Here is an 18,231-nt window from a genome sequence, read left to right on the forward strand (position 1 = left end):
CAACACCTCCAGGAAAGAAGCACCCTGCACTTTTCTCACCACCATCTCCGCCGCCCACCGCGACCCCCCCACCCCCACCAACTTTGTCCTATTGTTGTCTGATAATGAACTCATGGTTTCTACTATAAATATTTGAAGCAGAGGAAAATACAGGATTACATGGAGAGATCAGGGCAGTGAGATTAGATCTGAATTGCTCTGGTCCAGAGCAAGCACACAGACACAGATGGACTGAATGGCCTCTGTGCTTTGGTTTACTTGTAAATTTGTGATTTTCTGTAAAAAAAAAAGGCTTATTAAAAAAATTAAATCCATGTTATTCATGAGCCAAACATAGATGCAAAATTACAGAGGGCAGCAAGTGGGAAAAGTTCTGGTAAGCTGCTAAAGTGCCTGGCATGGGTAATAACTGTCCCAAATTTGAAGTAAATATTTCAGATTGCAGTCTGAGGCCACTTACACACGCAGAATGTCTTGGGGTGAACCCTTAAGAGATTCAGCAACATTTGCCAGAATCCTCGCATTTTTTAGTGTTCAAGCACTGTGCTTTCCCTCACTGCCCCCTCCCCCACCCACTGTGCAGGCAATTTAACAACAAGCGGATGTAATTCAGTTATAAGATCGACACTGAGTGGAGAATCCTCAGCTGTCTTACAGGAGGCTGTTGGAACTTGCTTCAGCACCACAGGAATCTGCACGTTGCTTTCTGGGCGCCTTGCAAAAGGAAGGCCCCACCCTACTCTCCCAGCGTCTGGTGCTGCAATATTGTGCCACAGACCACAGGATTGAGTAAACAGTACAGGGACTTTATTCTAGGAGAGGGAAAGATAAACGATAAATTTCAGCAAAACATTTTTCATTTTCAGAATAATCCCATTTCTGTAAGTGACAGCAATAAACCAGGTGGGCGGGGGGGGAAGGAAGGAATAGTGCTGAATGTGTGAATATAGAGCCTCAAATGCCTAATATAAGTGGCAGTTTCTTATGAAATTACAGAAGTTCAAAACAAAAAGAGGAATATTGAAAACAGGAAATGCCTTTTAAAATTTGTTTTTGAAGGTCAAGTTCCTTTTACCCACTGTAATGTGACATGCGAGCCAGGACTGTAGCTTTGGTAACAGAGTGGTTGGCTCCTGTTTACACAATCTCCAGATTTGAATCATAAGCTTTAATGGCACATGACTTGGTTCCTCTGTGATCTCAGGATGGGATGGAGCAGTGAAGGAATTGGGTCAGAAAAATGAAACAATGTGATCACCTTACCTAAGGAAGGATATATGTGCCTTAGAAGCAGAGCAATGAAGATTCACTAGACTGATCCTGTCATGAGTAGAATTTGAGTAGCTTTGGCCTATATTCCTTAGAGTTTAGCATAATTGGATGTGGTATCATTGAAATTTGTAAAATTCTTAAGGGGCTTGACACAGTAATGTTAAGATGATAACCTCCCTGGCTGCGGAGTCTAGAAGACAGGGTCACGGACTCAGAATAAATAACCGGCCATTCAGAACTGAGATGAGGAGAAATTTCTTCAAAAGGCTGTGAATTCTTTAACTCAAGGAGCTGTGGATGCTATGTTGTTGAGTATATTCCAGTCAGAGATCGATAAATTTCATGATAATAAGGGAATTGAGGGATATGGGAATAGCAGGAAAAGGCGTAGATAAGATAGATCAGTCATGAACTTATTGAATGGCAGAACAGCTTTGAGAGGTCAAATGGCTTCATTCTGCTCCTATTTCTTATGTTCTAGAAGGTCCAGTCTGACCCAAGAGGAAGGATACCTCTTCATTGACAATCACAACAGCCTTAAAACATGCACTCACACTTTCCTATTCTCCCAGGAAGAAACATGCTGACATGCAACACCCAGGGTGAGGTCATTTTTATTCTGTAAAATTATTGAAGTTTGCTTTTCCGTTGTTCTTTCTCCGCATCCTTAGAATCATACAGCACACTAGGCAGCCATTTGGCCCATGATGTCTGTTCTGTCTCAAGCATATATTCAATTCTTTTTTAAAAGTTACTGTTGAATATGCTTTCACCACTCTCTCAGGCAATGAGTTCCCACTAATGGTAACTCGATATGTATAAACATGTCTTCTCATTTCTCATCTGATTCTTTTGCTAGTTATTTTAAATCTGTATCCTCTGGTTTCCAATCCTCCTGCCAATGGAAACAGTTTCCGCTTATTTATTCTTTCGTGGTATTGATAATACAGCTGCTACAAAGCAAACCGTACTGAATGTTACACAATTGCTGTTTCAGATGTTAACCGGCCAGGATTCAGGTATCCAAGCAACTCAGGTAGTTATTATATCATTATGTGTCTTTGGGTGTGATTGTAACACATTCGTGTCTAAGCTTGACGAAATATTCAAGTGATACAATAACTGTACTTTAAAGCTACATTAGGTTTATATTGCAAAACCCAATATTTTTGAAAAGATTGTTTTTGCAGTAAAAGGTTATCTAATGAGTGAGGCACACAGTTGATGTCTGGAATTCTTTATGCATTATATTTCTTTTCCTGTGCTTTTCTACAACTCTGCTGAAGGCATTCATGCTCTCTTGGGTACAGTTTTATTGGCACCAGCAACCCTCCTGTATCTCATCCGAGAGGTTATCCTTCATGTGTGACCCTTGACAATCAAACCAGAGTGTTGCAACCTATCCTCAAATAATATCCACTTAAGGATCACAGAGGCATAGAAACATTCAATCCCTTGAGGCTGTTCCACCATTAATTTTTTAAAATTTATTCTTTCTTTAATGGGATGTGGGTTTCGCTGACAAAAACAAGATTTGTTGACCATCGCTAATTGCCCTTTCTAGGCCAATGCAGAAAGCAGTTAAGAGTCAACCGCATTGCTGTAGGGGCTGGAGTCACATGCAGATTTTTAAAAACAACAATCATGGGCCAGAATTTTCCTGTCAGCGAGTTGGGGGGTGGGGCCCCGATGTCATCCCGCCCCATTTAAATACTCAGGAAGGCGGGTGGACAGCGAAATCAGCTGTCCGCCCGCCAACCTGTCAATGGCCAATTGAGGCCATTGACAGGATAATTAAGCCAATTAAAGGCCTGCCTATCCAACCTTAAGGCTGGCGAGCAGGCCAGGAGCCCTGGCAGGCTTCTGAAAAAACATGAAACCTCATCCACCAGCGGGATGAGGTTTCATGTCTGTTTTAATAAACTTTAATAAACTTTATGTGATATTTATTAACTCGTGTGACATTGTCACGAGGGGGACATGTTAATAATTTTTTTATTTTTCTATTTTTTAAGTTTATAAAACTTTCAGCGCTCTCCCTGGGACAGCACTTAGTCTCAGGGAGATGTGCGCTCTCTCGCGTGCATGTGTGAAAGAGCGCACTTTGACAGTTGGGGAATCCTCCCCCCCCCGCGTCGGGTGGCCCACCCACTCAAAATGGCGGCGGGGCCTGTTTCGGCGGCGGCAATTGGCTGGAGCCCACCTGCCCATCGAGGGCAAAATTCTGCCCCATTACTGAGACTAGGGATTTTATTAATTGAATTTAAATTCCACCAGCTGTCATGGTGGGATTTGAATCCATGTCCCCAAAGAATTAACACGGGCCTCTGGATTACTAGTCCAATGACATTACCATTATGTCACCATATCTCCTCGATTAGATAATGGCAGATTTATACTTCATCTCCATTCACAAGTCATTTCCCCCCATATAATTTGATTTAAAAAAATTTAGCTCACAAAAATCATCTCAATCTTGAAAACTGAAATTGACACAACATCCACAGCCTTTTAGGGAAAGGAGTTCTAGATTATCACTATCCTGTGTGAAAACATGCTTTCTGACTTCACTTCTGAATCCTCAGCCCCACTATTCTGGATCCCCCATCTGGAGAAATAGTTTCTCTGTATCTGTCCTATATTATGATTTTATCATTTTAAACACCTTAATTAATTAACCTGAGTTTAGAAGGTTAAGAGGTTAACTTAACACTTTTAGGCCTGACATCATTCTGGTGAATCTGCACCCCTCCAAGGTCCTTTCCTGAGGTTTGCTGTCCAAAACTGAATGCATTACATAAGAAATAGGATCAGCTGGCATGGATCCCTGTGGCACCCCACTGTTTGTCAACTTGAAAATTACCGTTATTCTGTCTCTATTTTCTGTTAGTTAGCCAATCGTCTATCCATGCTAATATATTACGCCCAACACCATGCGCTCCTATCTTGTGCAGTAACTTTTTATGTGGCACTTTAATGAATGCCTTTTGGAAATCCAAATACACTGCATTTACTAGTTCCCCTTTATCTACCCTGCTTGCTATATCCTCAAAGAATAAAGAACAAAGAACATGGGGTCTGACCAAGAATTGCTGCAGCTGAAGTATCACTTCCACACTTTTGTATTCAAACTTCCTCGAGATAAAGGCCACCTTTCCAATAGCCTTTTTGAGTACTTTTTGTATGAGCTTTTAGTGATCTGTGCATATGGGTACTCATGGATCACTGGGTAGTGGTTCAGAACATTGGCTTTGATACAGCAACATACTGAAGCATAAAATCACTGAGGGAGGGGGTAGAATATTGTTTTAAGCCCATTTTCCCTCAGGAAAGGAACAACAAAGAAAATCTATATGTCTACTGCAAAAGATGAATTGAATGCATTGATTTAAATTTATAATTATCTCTAGTCATTGGGACATGCCAGAGCATAAAACAAACAGCACAACATATAGAAGGTCTGGCAGCATCGGCGGAGAAGAAAATAGTTGACGTTTCGAGTCCTCATGACCCTTCGGCAGAACTTCCAGCATCCGCAGTAGTTTTTTGTTCTTACAACATATAGAAGCTTCTTTTATATTGATTTAGTGACATAGTAATGCCACTTGGTCCCAGCACGCACATATTATACAACCCACAGCAACACCGAAGTAAATGTGACCAACTTTCTGAGGCCAGGGATTGGAAAAGCATGTTTTTTTTTAAAAACTGATTGCCAGCTTTGGTGAATCTGGCAAGTTTAAAAGCTGTGTTGCCATAGGTTCAGTCAAACACATGGACTGGGAGCAAAGAAAACTAATAAAAAGCAGAGTGTTTCAAGTTTACATTCACTTGCAAGGCTACCTGAGCACTTGGGTTGTTTGGGAAATGGTGCAAATATTGTGGGCAAGATCACCTATGACTAATGAGAAAGGGTTCGGCAAACAGCCCTCAACCACGCAGAGGCTTCAAGCAGTAAATTAGTTGGTTATAAATGGAGTTTACTGATAGGAAATAAGTTTCACAACAGGAAGTGTGTGGTAAAGCAAGTTCTAAGTAATAATGACTAAATCAGAAACCTATCCATAGTTCACATACTAGGATCACAGAACAATGCAATCTTACCTTTTTATATAGCATTCATTGGGTAGATAAGAATCTCAGAGCATTTTATGAAATGGGCACTTGATGAGGGAATTAGGGAAGGGGGAAGAAGATCAAAGCCATGGTCAAAGTATTTGGTTTTTATGAGCTCTTGAAGGCAGGTGAAGAGATATCAAGTGGAGAGCTACAGAGACAGGAACATGGAGCTGCAAACTCAACCTGTGCAATACAGAAAGCAGAAACCAAAGATTGAAGGCTATTTTTGGATGCAGTGATCACACTTTGCGGCTGCATACACCCATTGAGGCAGACAACATACAAACTTGGTGCTCCTCCTCATGCAGCTAATTGTAGTTTTGGTCTGAATGAGGCCCAGACCGCTGGCTACCTGAGCACTCAGCAGAGGGCTGAGCAGTGTGCACTGCTAGCATATGGTGCAACCAACCTTCTCCTCTTAAAGGGGGGGCTGCACTCATTGGAAGGGAACTGCTGCTGGCTGCTTGTGCTGATACTGGTTGCATGGGAGCTACACAAATGGAGCACCAGGGAAGGGCGAGGGCTCCAAGGTTCACAGATGCAGCACTGGAGGCCTTAGTGTTGGAGGTTGACAGGAGGGGAGAGGTGATGTTTCTGCAGGTGCCTCAAGCCAGATCCTCAGAAAGGAATGGGAGCTGGTTGCCAGGAAAATCAATGCCAGCAGTCTGACCCCAAAGACCTGGCAGTAATGATGCAAGAGGTTCCCTGGTCTAATGTGGGTGGTCAAGATCATTGACTTTGCCTTCAAAGGACATCTTTTACCCATCATTCTTTCAACCTCTCAGGCTGCTCAATTCACTACACCACCATCATTCACCCATCTGTAGTTGTAACTCATAACAAAAAGCCATTATTTCAGCGTCAAAAATGGTAGGAAGTGTTAAGAAGTAATTTGACAGTTTCTCAACACAGGTGAGTCAACCCCTGTCCCATTCTAATGTTCACACGTGTATGCCTAGCAGTAACCACTGAATAGCAATCAGGAGCATGTATTCTGTACGATTTTCCTCTCTCTAACCAGAGGCCAACCGTAGCACTTTGCTGCTGATCTTGCCTGAGATGAACAAATTGAACAGGAACTGAACCTGGAATTTTCCTGGTCCCTTAAATTTATGGGTGTTGACACAGTTAAACTTCAGGGAAGAATGTTTTGCTACCAAAGAAACACCTGCAGGCACCGTAGACACTTCAAACACAGGAAGAGCTAATGATCAGTGAATGCTGCCTTTGAAGTTGAAAGGATGAGAATAATGCAGAGAAAAGTTCCATAGAGTTGGACAATGAGCCAAGGAAGCATCAGCAAACACTAATAATGTATTCATAGCTTTAGAGGCAGTTCAAGCTCCCAAGAATAACTACTACCAATGTAGGAAACAGCCACCAACCTCCTCAAATTGGGGACTGTTACTTAACTTGACACCTAAAAGGTCTCTTGGTAAGAATCATAAATTTTCTGTTACGTTAATTATATTTTTTTGAATTTGAGGTGAGTACTTTGAAGTTGTGGTGGGAAGGAAACAAGCCTATATAATGTGATACATGTGCTAAAAAATAGAAACACAGTGCCTGCAGTAACCCTGTAGTCACTCACCACATTACTGCAATTGAGAAGCTATTTATCTTTCAAAATCTCAAAATCTTGCGTCTACTGCACATCCATTACACTTCTGGTATACAATTTCAAAGTATGAAAGGCATTCTGACAAAAAAACCCAATCATTTCCTGTTTGTTTCTTCTGACCTTGCAATTAAGCACCTGCTCTCAATAATTAACCTCTATCAAGCCTCAGGTTGTGCCCTTTTGGGCCACTTCCCTATGGGGAGTATCTGAGCAGAGGTCTTAAAGAGATAGGTCTGGATCAACACAGCTCTGCTTGGGCAGCTGAACATCACAACTGTGCTCCAGACATCACACTACCCATAAGTAATGCCATAGCAAATGGAGTGAGGCACTAGGGAACTGCTGGTGCTTAAAAAATGGAGGAAGGGCCATTTAATGTTATGAAGGCAGATTACTAGCACTGACTGAGTGACACGCAGTAACAAATGCAAGAGTCATAAAGGTAGAATTTCGTTTTGGGCCAATTTCCATTCCTGGTTACTACTAAATGGAAATGTCCGTATGACTCTTCATCAGAACAGTGTGATGGAGTTTGTCATGAATGGATGCTTTGGATGAGGGACTTGAGAACTGTGGATATGGACTATTGAGTTGTTGCTTTCAGGACGAGAGTGGAGAAATTGGGAAATACAAATACAGTGGATTAGATGAGAACACTAAGCAGTTAGTTCTCATTAATCAGCAACATGCAGGTAGTGACAACGCCAGAGTTAATTTGCTGAATTCACTAAGGCTGGCAGCAGGAAAAACACTTTTTTTATTGGGTCCTGCTGGTCATCAGCTTAAACAAATCCAGCAAGCTTCCTTTGAGTTTGCCGCCAGTGTAGAAGACTCATGCATTGGGAGCTGGCAGCATTAGCATGCCATGAAATGCGAGACAAAAGCAGCTGTAGTTAACTTTAATTGATGCAGGCTACTGCCCCATCAGAAATACTTCTCATGTCTGTGAAATGAGTATGCGTAGATTGCACTGTGATTAAATGCAGTACTCTCTGCTACTCTACATACTTAAACTGTTATACTTCTAACATGAAACTGTGATCAGCTACAATTTAACTATTCTGTTAGTGCCAAACGATCTGTTTAATGACATCTCAAGTTTCTTTGTTTTCAAACTCAAGTTCTGGCTTTTCTCTGCTACACTGCACTATGTGCAATTTGATGCAAAAACTTGGCTCAATATTATACAGATCAATATACCATGTTTCTGTCTTTTAGTTCTTGTCAATTTTCACTCCTCCTGCTCATTAGAGGAAAGAATTACATTTCTACAACATTTCACGTCTGCTGCATGTCACAAAATGCTTCGTAAACAATAAATTACTTCTGAGTGTTGTCATTGTTTTGTAGCAATCTGTACCCAGCAAGATCCTGCCAAGAGCAATGAGTTGAATGACCAGTTAATTTAGTTTTGATGGCATGTTGTTATCGTACTGATAGCTAGTTAGTGAAGGAAGAAATGAGAACCAGTCTTTACTTGGAATAGATTTATTCAGAGTGAAACATGTCTGGTATATATCCCCTGACCCCACTCAATTCCTGTGTTAGTGTCTCTTTATATGTGCTCAAGTAACCATCCAATCAATGCCCTCCACCTGTGTGTATTTAACCTAAATTAATACAATTGACACATGTAATTGAGGGATGAATGTTGGCTAAGTCACTAGAATTCCCTGCTCTTCTTCAATAAAGTGTCATGGGATCTTTTACATTCATCTGAACAGCAGATGGGGCCTGGGTTTAATATCTAACCTAAAATGCAGCAGAGATTGCGGCGAACAAACTTGTAGAGGGATTTGAGGATGATGATAAGGAGCTCAAACTAGGGAGCCAATGTGAATGGGAATGATAAGCAAACAGAACTTCACGTGGGTCATGATTTGTGCTGTTTAGACAAATAATCACAGCAAAGTTATGCAACTTCAGGTCTGAGCTATGTCTATTATTTTCTTGCCAATTTCTCCCATTTAAGGAGTCAGGGAGAGAGATGGGAGTCTGTTAAAAATGTCATTGACTGGGGAGCCTGACTGCAATGCCGAGGGAATTTTGGCTCAGGCTGGAGGGTGAATATCAATGGATTATAAGATTACTACTAGTTATAGCGGTTCAGAAGAAGTTCACTAGATTGTTTCCAGAGATGCGGGGCTTATCTTATAAAGAGAGATTGAGCAGTTTAGGCCTATACTCGCTAGAGTTTAGAAGGATGAGAGGATCTAATTGAGGTATATAAGATGCTAAAGGGGATAGACAAAGTAGACGTGGAGCGGATGTTTCCCCTTGTGGGGCATTCTAGAACGAGAGGCCATAGTTTTAGCCTAAGGGGTGGTAGATTTAAATCAGAGATGAGGAGGAATTACTTTTCTCAAAGGGTCGTGAATCTGTGGAATTCACTACCTCAGAGTGCAGTGGATGCCGGGACACTGACTAAATTTAAGGAGGAGATAGACAGGTTTTCAATTAGTAACGGGTTGAAAGGTTATGGGGAGAGGGCAGGAAATTGGAGCTGAGGCTGAAATGAGATCAGCCATGACCATATTGAATGGTGGGCAGGCTCAAGGGGCAGAATTGCCTACTCCTGCTCGTAGTTCTTATGTTCTTATAGGTAGGATATTGGGGCATTACACCTATTACTAGCGATTACATATAGACTGAGTTATTGTATTGTCAGTTACGAATAGAATCTGGGTGTTACCATTATTAATACGTTAAAGGTGCAATTTCAGTGAGAAACTGGTGAAATCAAAGTGAGTCCCCATTGCTGGTTTCCTCCCTGTGAATGCCTTCCCCCTGCATTCAGTTCCTAGTCTTCCTCAGCTTTGCCAGCTTGCGCGTAGCTTCCTAGTTCTTGGAACTTCTAATATAACAGCTGTTGTCACAAACCAACAAAGGGATAATCAACTGCATTGGATTTGAATTTTATAAGGTAAATGCATTGACATTTGTGGGTGTCACATGATCAGCCATCACCTGACCAGCTTCACATGATCAGATGTCCTCTGGTCAAACCACCTGGAATACCTCCAACCAGAGTTGGCAACTCTGTGTACAATCTAAAGACCCTTTCAATCTGAATGACAGTTCTATTATGGATACCCATTGTGGGTATATTAAATTACTCTTGGAAACTTCTTGTGAGAAAAGCACAAACATTTAAAACAGAAATTGGCTGATACTAAACACTGGAACATAGCTGTTTATAGACCAGAATCTTTAATCATTATAAACCTGGTGACAGCACGATTATCCTGCCAAGATTTTTGCTAGTGAATATTACAACAGGCAGTCACAATAGTGAAATGTTTACGTAAACCAGCTCTTATAAGCATGTCATTGTTACAAATGTAGAACCATTATGTATTGTAAATGTGCATCTGTCTTTATAGTGTCTTGGTTGATATATATAATGAGTTAAGTTAGCCATGCATTTGGGTTTTGTCCAGACAATTAAGTCTGTAATGAAATATTCAGAAATTTCTTAAGCGTAAGCCACACAGCAAAAGGAAGGGAGGAAAGAGCAAAATTTCTGAAATAAAAGTCGATTACTTTCGTCCACTGGCTCTATTTCAGGATGGGACATATGAAAGTTTTCAATTATTTTCAAACGATGATTTTACACTGTCAGAGATGAGTCACACAAATTCAAACAGGCCCTTGTCACACAGTGAACAGATTATCAGGAGTATAATCCTATTCTTTTCCTTGCTTTACCCAAATTTCAAATATGCCATTCAGCTTTTGTTGCAATTTACTCTGTCCCAGATACCAGTTTGAACTGGTCGCAGATGCTCATGCATTCACTGTCGGTTTGCAGGTCAGTGAGTGGAAGACAATAACGATGTTTATATACAACAAGCGCCATGTCACCTTGGCCAGAGAGATCCAGAGTGCTGTCCGCCTCATGCTGCCAGGGGAACTGGCCAAGCATGCTGTCTCCAAAAGCATGAAAGCGGTCACCAAATACACCATTTCCTTTTAGGTCAATCATTCTAAAGCTTACAGGGAAGTACTGACCAGGGTGCTTCTGCTGTCTGGGATCATCACCCTACTTATGCCCATATCTTTAAAGTTGGGCTTGGCAAAGGGCTCAATACAACACACAAACAACACCGAGGAGAAAGAGCAGCCTTGCCTGACTCCAGGTTTGATGGGAAAGCTTTCTGATTCCAGCTCATATATGTAGAACAGTTGGATCCAACTGTGAATTCCCTCTCCAAACCCCACTTTGGAGAGCACGTCCATCATGTATGTGTGTAATGTCCTATTAAAGGTCTGCTCCTGGTTAAAGCTGATTAAGAGGTGTCCACCCTCCTGTCCTGTACATAGGTAACTATATCCTGAAGTAGCTTGAGTCCATCATCCTGCCAGGTGCAGCAGAGGCCTGATACGAGTGGATCACCAGCTCCAGAGCAGACTTAACCAAATTGGCAATCACATTGGACAGAATTCCAATGTAGCCCATGTTAAACAGAGACATTCCTGATGTCTTCTCTCTCCCCTTTCTGCTCCTAGGTGAGGTGATGATTCCTTTCCAAATGAATTGAGTTGTTGCTGATCAGAAGCATAGGCTTGTACATTTCCAGCAGGTCTGGGTTAAAACAGTTCCACAAAGTTGAATACAACTTGACTCGTAAACCGTCACTTCCAGGAGTTTTACTCATCTCAAAGGATTGGACAGTCTAGTCAGCTCGTCCACTGTTTGCCGGTAATCTAGACTCTCCTGCTGGCTAGTGTCCAAAACCTCTGAATTTGAGGTCAGGAAGAACTTGGTTGCTGTTCTGTCTGTGGGCTTCACATCATACAGCCTGGTATTAAAGGATTTGCTGATGCTTGTAAGTCTGGCTGCGAGGACATTAATGAGCCGTCTTCTTTCTTCAGGCTACTGATCACAGAGCTCTTTCTGTGTACATTTTGGAATATGATACACAAGCATGTCTCATCCTGCTTCATGGATTAAATTCTAATCCAAGCAAGGGGAAAGTAATAAAATGAAATCCTACTGACTTTTAAAGACCAAGCTTGGCATTATCTAATTTAATGTAATGAAACATCCCATGGCGCTTCACGGGAGAATTGTAAAGCAAAAGTTGACACCGAGCCATGTAAGGTGACATTAGGTCAGATGGCCAAAAGCTTGGTCAAAGAGGTAGGTATTAAGGTATGTCTTAAAGGAGGAAATAGGGGTAGAGCGACAGAAAGGTTTAGGGAGGGAATTCCAGAGCTTAGGACCCAGGGAGTTGAGAAAGGCACTGCCACCATGGTTTCGCGATTAAAGTCAGGGATACTCAAAAGGCCAAAATTAGATGAGTGCAGGTATTTTTGGAGGGTTTTAGGCCTGGGGGAAATTTCAGAGATAGGGAGGGGCAAGGCCATGGAGGGAATTGAAAATAAGTTTGAGAACTTTTAAATGGAGATATCACTTACCAGGTAGCCAATCCAGATAGGTGAACTAGATTTGGTATGAGTAAGGACCCGGGCAGCAGAAGATCTCAGGTTTATGGAGGGTAGAATGTGGAAGACCAGCCAGGATGCTTTGGAATACTCAAGTCGAGAGGTGACAAAGACATGCATGAGGATGGCCTAGGATGATAAACAACAATTAAGTAACATGCAGCCTTTTCCATAGGAACATGCTGAGTACATTCAGCTGCTCAGGCTGTTCTGCCATGTTTCAATTAGATCATAGCTGATCTATACCTCAACACCATTCAATCAGTTTTGATTTGTTACAAAAGTCTATCAATCTCAGGCTTGAAAATTTAAATTAACCCAGTCTCCACAGCCTTTTGGTGACGCGTTTTCAAGATTTCCATGATGATATGTATAAAAATGTGTTTATTGATTTCGCTCCCAAATGGCTGAGCTCTAATTGTAAGAACTTGTCCACTTCTGCTGAAGTCCCCCATGGAAGGAATTAGTTACTCTGCATCTACCCTACCAGATCATTTATCTTTTTTATAAACATCTTGATTAGGCTATCCCACAACCATCTATACTCAAGCGAATAAGAAGTCAAGTTTGTACAACCGTCCTGATAATTTAACCCTGCAAACCACACTATGTGAATCTCTCCTATTTTGAATTGAGCTGCTGGTGGACTGGCACTGGGATTAATGCCATCAAAAACACGAGTCAGCCCACCTTTCCCCACCCAGGCAAGGACACCAAAAATAGACAATAAACAACATAACCAAACTAATAAAAAGAAAAATACTGCAGATACTGGAAACCTGAAACAGAAAAAGATGGAGACACCCAATGGCGCTCAGTGCCTGTGGAGTGGCCAGACACATCTGTCCACCTGGGAAGGGTCCCACCCTGTAAATTAGAATAATAGTGTAAGAAGAGGCCATTCAGCCCATCATGCCAATGCTGGCTCCCTGAAAGGACATCCCATTAGTTCAGCCCCCTTGCTTTTTCCCCATAAATTTGAAATGCTTTCCTTTATTCAATGGAAATCTGTTGGCCTTTTGAAAGTTGTATTGAATTTGCTTCCCCCATCCTTTCAGACAGTGCATTCCAGATCATAACTCTAAGTAAAAAAATGTCTTGACCCTGCTCCCTCAACCCGGCTTCTTTGCTAATTATTTTATGGCTGTTTCCTCCAATTACCGGCCCCTTCTGCCACGAGAAACACGTTTTTCTCCATGTAATTTATCAAACCACATATAATTTTGAACATCTCACTTAAATCTCCTCTTAATCTTCTCTGCTTCAAGAAGATCAATGCATTAGGAAATTTGCAGACTGGACAGTTTAAGTGGCAAATGAACTTTAACATAGATGAATATGAGGTGATGCACTTTGGTAGGTAAAACAAAAATCTTCTACACTGGAAAATAGGAATGGGCTAGAAGAGCAAATGGATCTGGAGATGCAGGAGAACAAACCAGTAAAAGCAGCACTGCAGGTCAGAAGGTAACTAAACGTGCTAACAAGCACTGGGTTTTATTCCTCGGGGTGTGGAATTCAAAAATAGTGAAATTATGTTAAGCTTGTATAGGGCCCTGTCGGGCTACACTGAAGAGTACTGTGCATTGTTCTAGTCTCTATACCATAGAAAGAGCACAGAAGCACTGGGGAAACTGCAAGGATGGTACCAGAAATGAGAAATTATAGCTATTGGGAAAGACTGAATAGGCTTTCTTCTTTAAAAGACTTATGAGATTTTTAAAATTATGAATGGGTTGGGGAGGTTCAATGTAAAACATTTCCACTTGTGAGAGAATCCAAAACTAGGAGTCATAAATACAAAATAGGTGCTAATAAATCCAATATGGAAGCAAGAGGAAATGTTTTTACTCAGGGAATGGTAAGAATTTGGAATGCACTACCACAGGAAGTGGTTGAGGCAAATAGCTTAGATACTTTCAAAAGGAACTGAGACAAGTACATGAGAGAAAAAGGAATAGGAAGATATGCTGAAAGGCTGAAATGAGGAAGATGGGATAGGAAGGGCCTCGTGAAGCATAAATACCAGCACAGACTAACTGGGCTGAATGGCCTGCTTTTGTGCTGGTATTATAATTCTATATAATCACATACTATGTACCATCTACAAGATACACTGCAGCAACAGTAGCTGGGTGGCTCGTTTTCGGTTGGCACAGACATGATGGGTCAAGTGGTCTCTTTATGTACCATGAACTTTCAATGATTTCTAACTCCCCAAGCCTCCTTCGCAGCACCTTTCAAACCTGCAATCATACCACCTAGTAGGACAAGGGCAGCAGGTGCATAGGAACACCACCACCTACATGTTCTCCTCCAAGTCACACACCACCCTGACCTGGAAATATATTGCTGTTCCTTCATCGTAGCTGGGTCAAAATCCTGGAATTCCCTCCCTAACAGCACCATGGGTATACCTACACCACATGGTCTGCAGCGGTTCAAGATGGCAACACCATCACCACCTCATGGGCAATTAGAAATATGCAATTAGGCACCCAGGTTCCATGATCAAAGTCGCTCCCACCTGGTACCATTCTAGCAAATGTCCTCTGGACTCTCTCCAAGGCCTTGACATCCTGGTGTGCAGAATTGGGTACAATGCTCTAAAAAGTAATTTTAAAAAGTTTAGCATTAACATCCCTGCTTTTATATTTTTTGTTTCTATTCATAAAGCCAAGGATGCGATGTACTTTTTGTGAAAAAAGATACAACTTTACCAATTTGTCCTGCCAGTTCCAAAATTGTATTGTTTTGTTCCAAATTTGTTTTGCAAAGTTAATTTATTCTCATCGTTGAGGAGGCAAGCGCAAATCACTCAAGACGTTGATCTCCCTCCTCAGCCTTGAGAGGAAGATTGGAAGATGGATAGGTTGGACAAGCTGGGGTTGTTCTCCTTGGAGAAGAGAAGATTAAGAGAAGATTTGACAGAGGTGTTCAAAATCATGAGGGATTTGGACAGGTTAGATTGTGAGAAACCGTTCCTGATGGCAGAAGGATCAAGAACCAGAGGCCATCAATTTAAGATGATTGGCAAAAGAAGCAATGGTGACACAGGGAAAAACCTTTTTACGCAGAAAATGGTTAGTATCTGAAATTTGCTGCCTGACATTGTGCTGGTGGATTCAAAGAGAATTGGATAATTATCGGAACAGGAAAAAAATTACAGAGATAGGTGGAAAAGGGCGGGGTAGTGGGACTTGGTGAATTGTCCTTGCAGAAAGCCGACAAGGACACGATGGACCGAATGACCTCCTTGTGCTATAATCATCCTCTGACACAACTTGCTCTGCCACCTTCAAACTTATCGTGCTTTCGTTGCAAACCTGCAAAGGGTCAATTCTCATTCGCATCCTCGACGAGACTAGCATGAAGCGACCAACCGGCTTCCCACCGTCGATCTTATTCTTCCTCAGTTTGGTGGCCTGGAGTTGGACTGCAGGTGCCGCAAAATGGGCGCCAACTACAAATCCCAGCCTGCCTCAGGGGCCGCGAAGCGCAGGCGCAGAGGAGGAGGGGGGTGTGGTGTGTGTGTGGCGGGGTGAAAGATCGGGTGGGCGGCGGCGGCGGCGGCGGCGGGAATAACGCGCAGGCGCGTTGGCGTCCGCGTGCCCCGCCCTTCCTGACCCGTTTGTTTTTGGGGAGGGGAGGGGAGTTGGAGGTTGCGAGAGCGCGCGCGCGAGGAGGTAGAGCGAGCGGGTGAACGCGCGCGCACTACGGCGGAAGTGGGGGAGGCACAAGAAGCGGAGCGCGAGCGAGGCGGGCGGCTAGAAGGAGAGCGAGCGGCCACGGAGGAGCATCGTCTCTCACCCACAAACATATTCACACCATAAAGCGGGGAGATAAGTTCTGACTCGAAGCTGATTATTGCCCTCTCTCCCCCCCCCCCCCACCCCCTCCTCCTACCCCCCGAGCTATTGTTTGCGGGACTGTCGAGGCTGTCGGCCGATCGCGAGTGAAACGCGCGCCGCTCTGTCGTTATTTGGCCGGTTTGCCGCACCTGGAGGAGTCTCTCTCTCTCTCTCTCACTCTCTCTGTCCCTTCCCTCGCCCCGGACATGGTCGACTATCACGAAGCCAACTCGCAGTTTCAGCAGCCCAACCACGGGGACTACATGCAGCCCGAGGAGGACTGGGACCGCGACCTGTTGCTGGACCCGGCCTGGGAGCGACAGCAACGGAAGGTAAACCCTCCTCCCCCTCCCCCCCCCCTCAAGAAAAAAAAACCCCTCAAGAAAAAAAAAACCCACCCCGAGCCGTATAATAAATAAATCCTGGCAAAGCGTTCGGTAGGCGGAGGAGGGGAAGGTTAGGGCCATGGTGGGGTTGGGTGGGTGGGGGGGGGGAGGAACATCACTTCTTCCATTTGCAAAGCAAATGCATTGAGTTGCACCAGGCCCCACAGCTGGAAAAATGTCCCCCCCCCCCCCCCTTCTCCTCCTCCTCCTCCTCCTTTCAAAGTAGAAAACTGCGATTTGTGCAGTCAGCAGTGTTTTCTTGTCAACGTCACCTTTTTAAAACTTTTTAAGCACCATGCCTTGAATTTCTGGAACCCCCCCCCCCCCAATTAATTTTAGGTGCACGTTCGCGCATACTGTTAGGTATGTGTCACGCCTGTTAACCCGGAGGTCTGGAAAAAAAAAAGAGCATTTGCTATTATGGCAACGCTCTTCAGTTTGCAGAATTGACAGACTGGATTTTTGTTTAAGGCAGACTGCCTTTAGTTCACTTTACAGTCCTTATACTCTTTGAAAACTGAACCAACTAAGTTTGGATAGGTAATAGGCCAATCTGTTGTGAAAGCAAATGTACAGTGTAGTTCTAGAATAAGGCAAGGTTTGCATTTATTACTTTGTCTTTGAAGGTTGCATATAGTGTGCTGGAAGGCAAAAAGCACATCCTGAACTGTTTGTACTTTAAAACTTCCTGCATTTTTTGTGATTCAACAGTGTGAGGAGTTTGAAAGTGAACTACGAAAGGTATTCAGGTCTGCAAAATGGCAACTTTTGCAGTCCTGGACCTAGTTGACTAAGCAAACCACGTGTTTTAATTGTATTTGCCCCTCTGAAGGCTTTGATTATGGCAGGTAGATAGGAGGCCAGCAGTCCTGTGTAATGTCCCAGTGGGCATTTTATTTGTAAACTTGGGTGGTGTTTGTTGCTAAATGGTTTGACTAGAAAGTATCACAGTACTGCAAATTGCCTTCACTCAATTTTCTGTATTTGCACACTTACCAGTACGAGTCACTCTAGCAATCATCAGCTTGTATATGGTACTGTTTGATGTAATAAAACATTTCAAGGGGTTTTGCAGGAGTGTTGTAAATCAAAATTTGGCACAGAACCACTTGAGGTGATTTTAGAGCAGGTGGCTGAAAGCTTGGTTGGATGTAGGTTTTAAGGAACTTCTTGGGGGAGGGAGGTAGAAAGGTGGAGCGGTTTTGAGAGGAAATTCCAGGGACCAGGAAGCTGACAGCATGGCTGCCGATGGTATGATTTTAAAATCTGGGATGCTAAAGAGGCCAGAAATAAAGCAGCAAAGATGGTTGTGGTACTAGAAGAGATTAGGGATGGCCAGGCCATGATGGATTTCAAAACCAGGATTGGATTTAAAAATTTTCAGCATTGCTTAACTGGGAGCCGATTACAGACCAGTGAGCACATGGGTGATGGACGAATGGACCTTGGGATGAGTTAGCACATGGGCAGCAGAATTTTGGATGACATCAAGCTTGCAGAGGATGGAATGTGAGAAGTTGTCCATGTGTGCATT

The 18,231-nt window shown here is 42.9% G+C and overlaps 2 protein-coding genes across 3 annotated transcripts in view; one reads left to right on the plus strand and one right to left on the minus strand.

Annotated features, from left to right (window-relative positions):
* The window catches only part of clip3 (CAP-GLY domain containing linker protein 3), a 147,069-nt gene extending 131,141 nt beyond the window's left edge, over positions 1-15,928 (minus strand). Inside the window, exons 1-2 of the mRNA XM_078533231.1 lie at positions 15,787-15,928; positions 12,434-12,589 (exon numbers count right to left, since the gene is read on the minus strand). The gene's annotated coding sequence lies outside the window, so the exon portion shown is untranslated. The remainder of the gene's footprint in view (positions 1-12,433; positions 12,590-15,786) is intronic.
* Positions 15,929-16,181: 253 nt separating this feature from the next.
* Positions 16,182-18,231, plus strand: part of LOC144671361 (alpha-actinin-1-like) — a 106,178-nt gene continuing 104,128 nt past the window's right edge. Inside the window, exon 1 of one of the 2 annotated variants that reach the window (XM_078533219.1) lies at positions 16,182-16,643. In XM_078533219.1, the coding sequence (XP_078389345.1) occupies positions 16,518-16,643 (126 nt within the window). In that variant the 5' untranslated portion in view covers positions 16,182-16,517. The remainder of the gene's footprint in view (positions 16,644-18,231) is intronic. The other variant, XM_078533220.1, reaches the window with a different exon arrangement.

The sequence above is a fragment of the Cetorhinus maximus genome, chromosome 32 (assembly GCF_964194155.1).
Source record: "Cetorhinus maximus chromosome 32, sCetMax3.hap1.1, whole genome shotgun sequence".
Classification (NCBI taxonomy): Eukaryota; Metazoa; Chordata; class Chondrichthyes; order Lamniformes; family Cetorhinidae; genus Cetorhinus; species Cetorhinus maximus.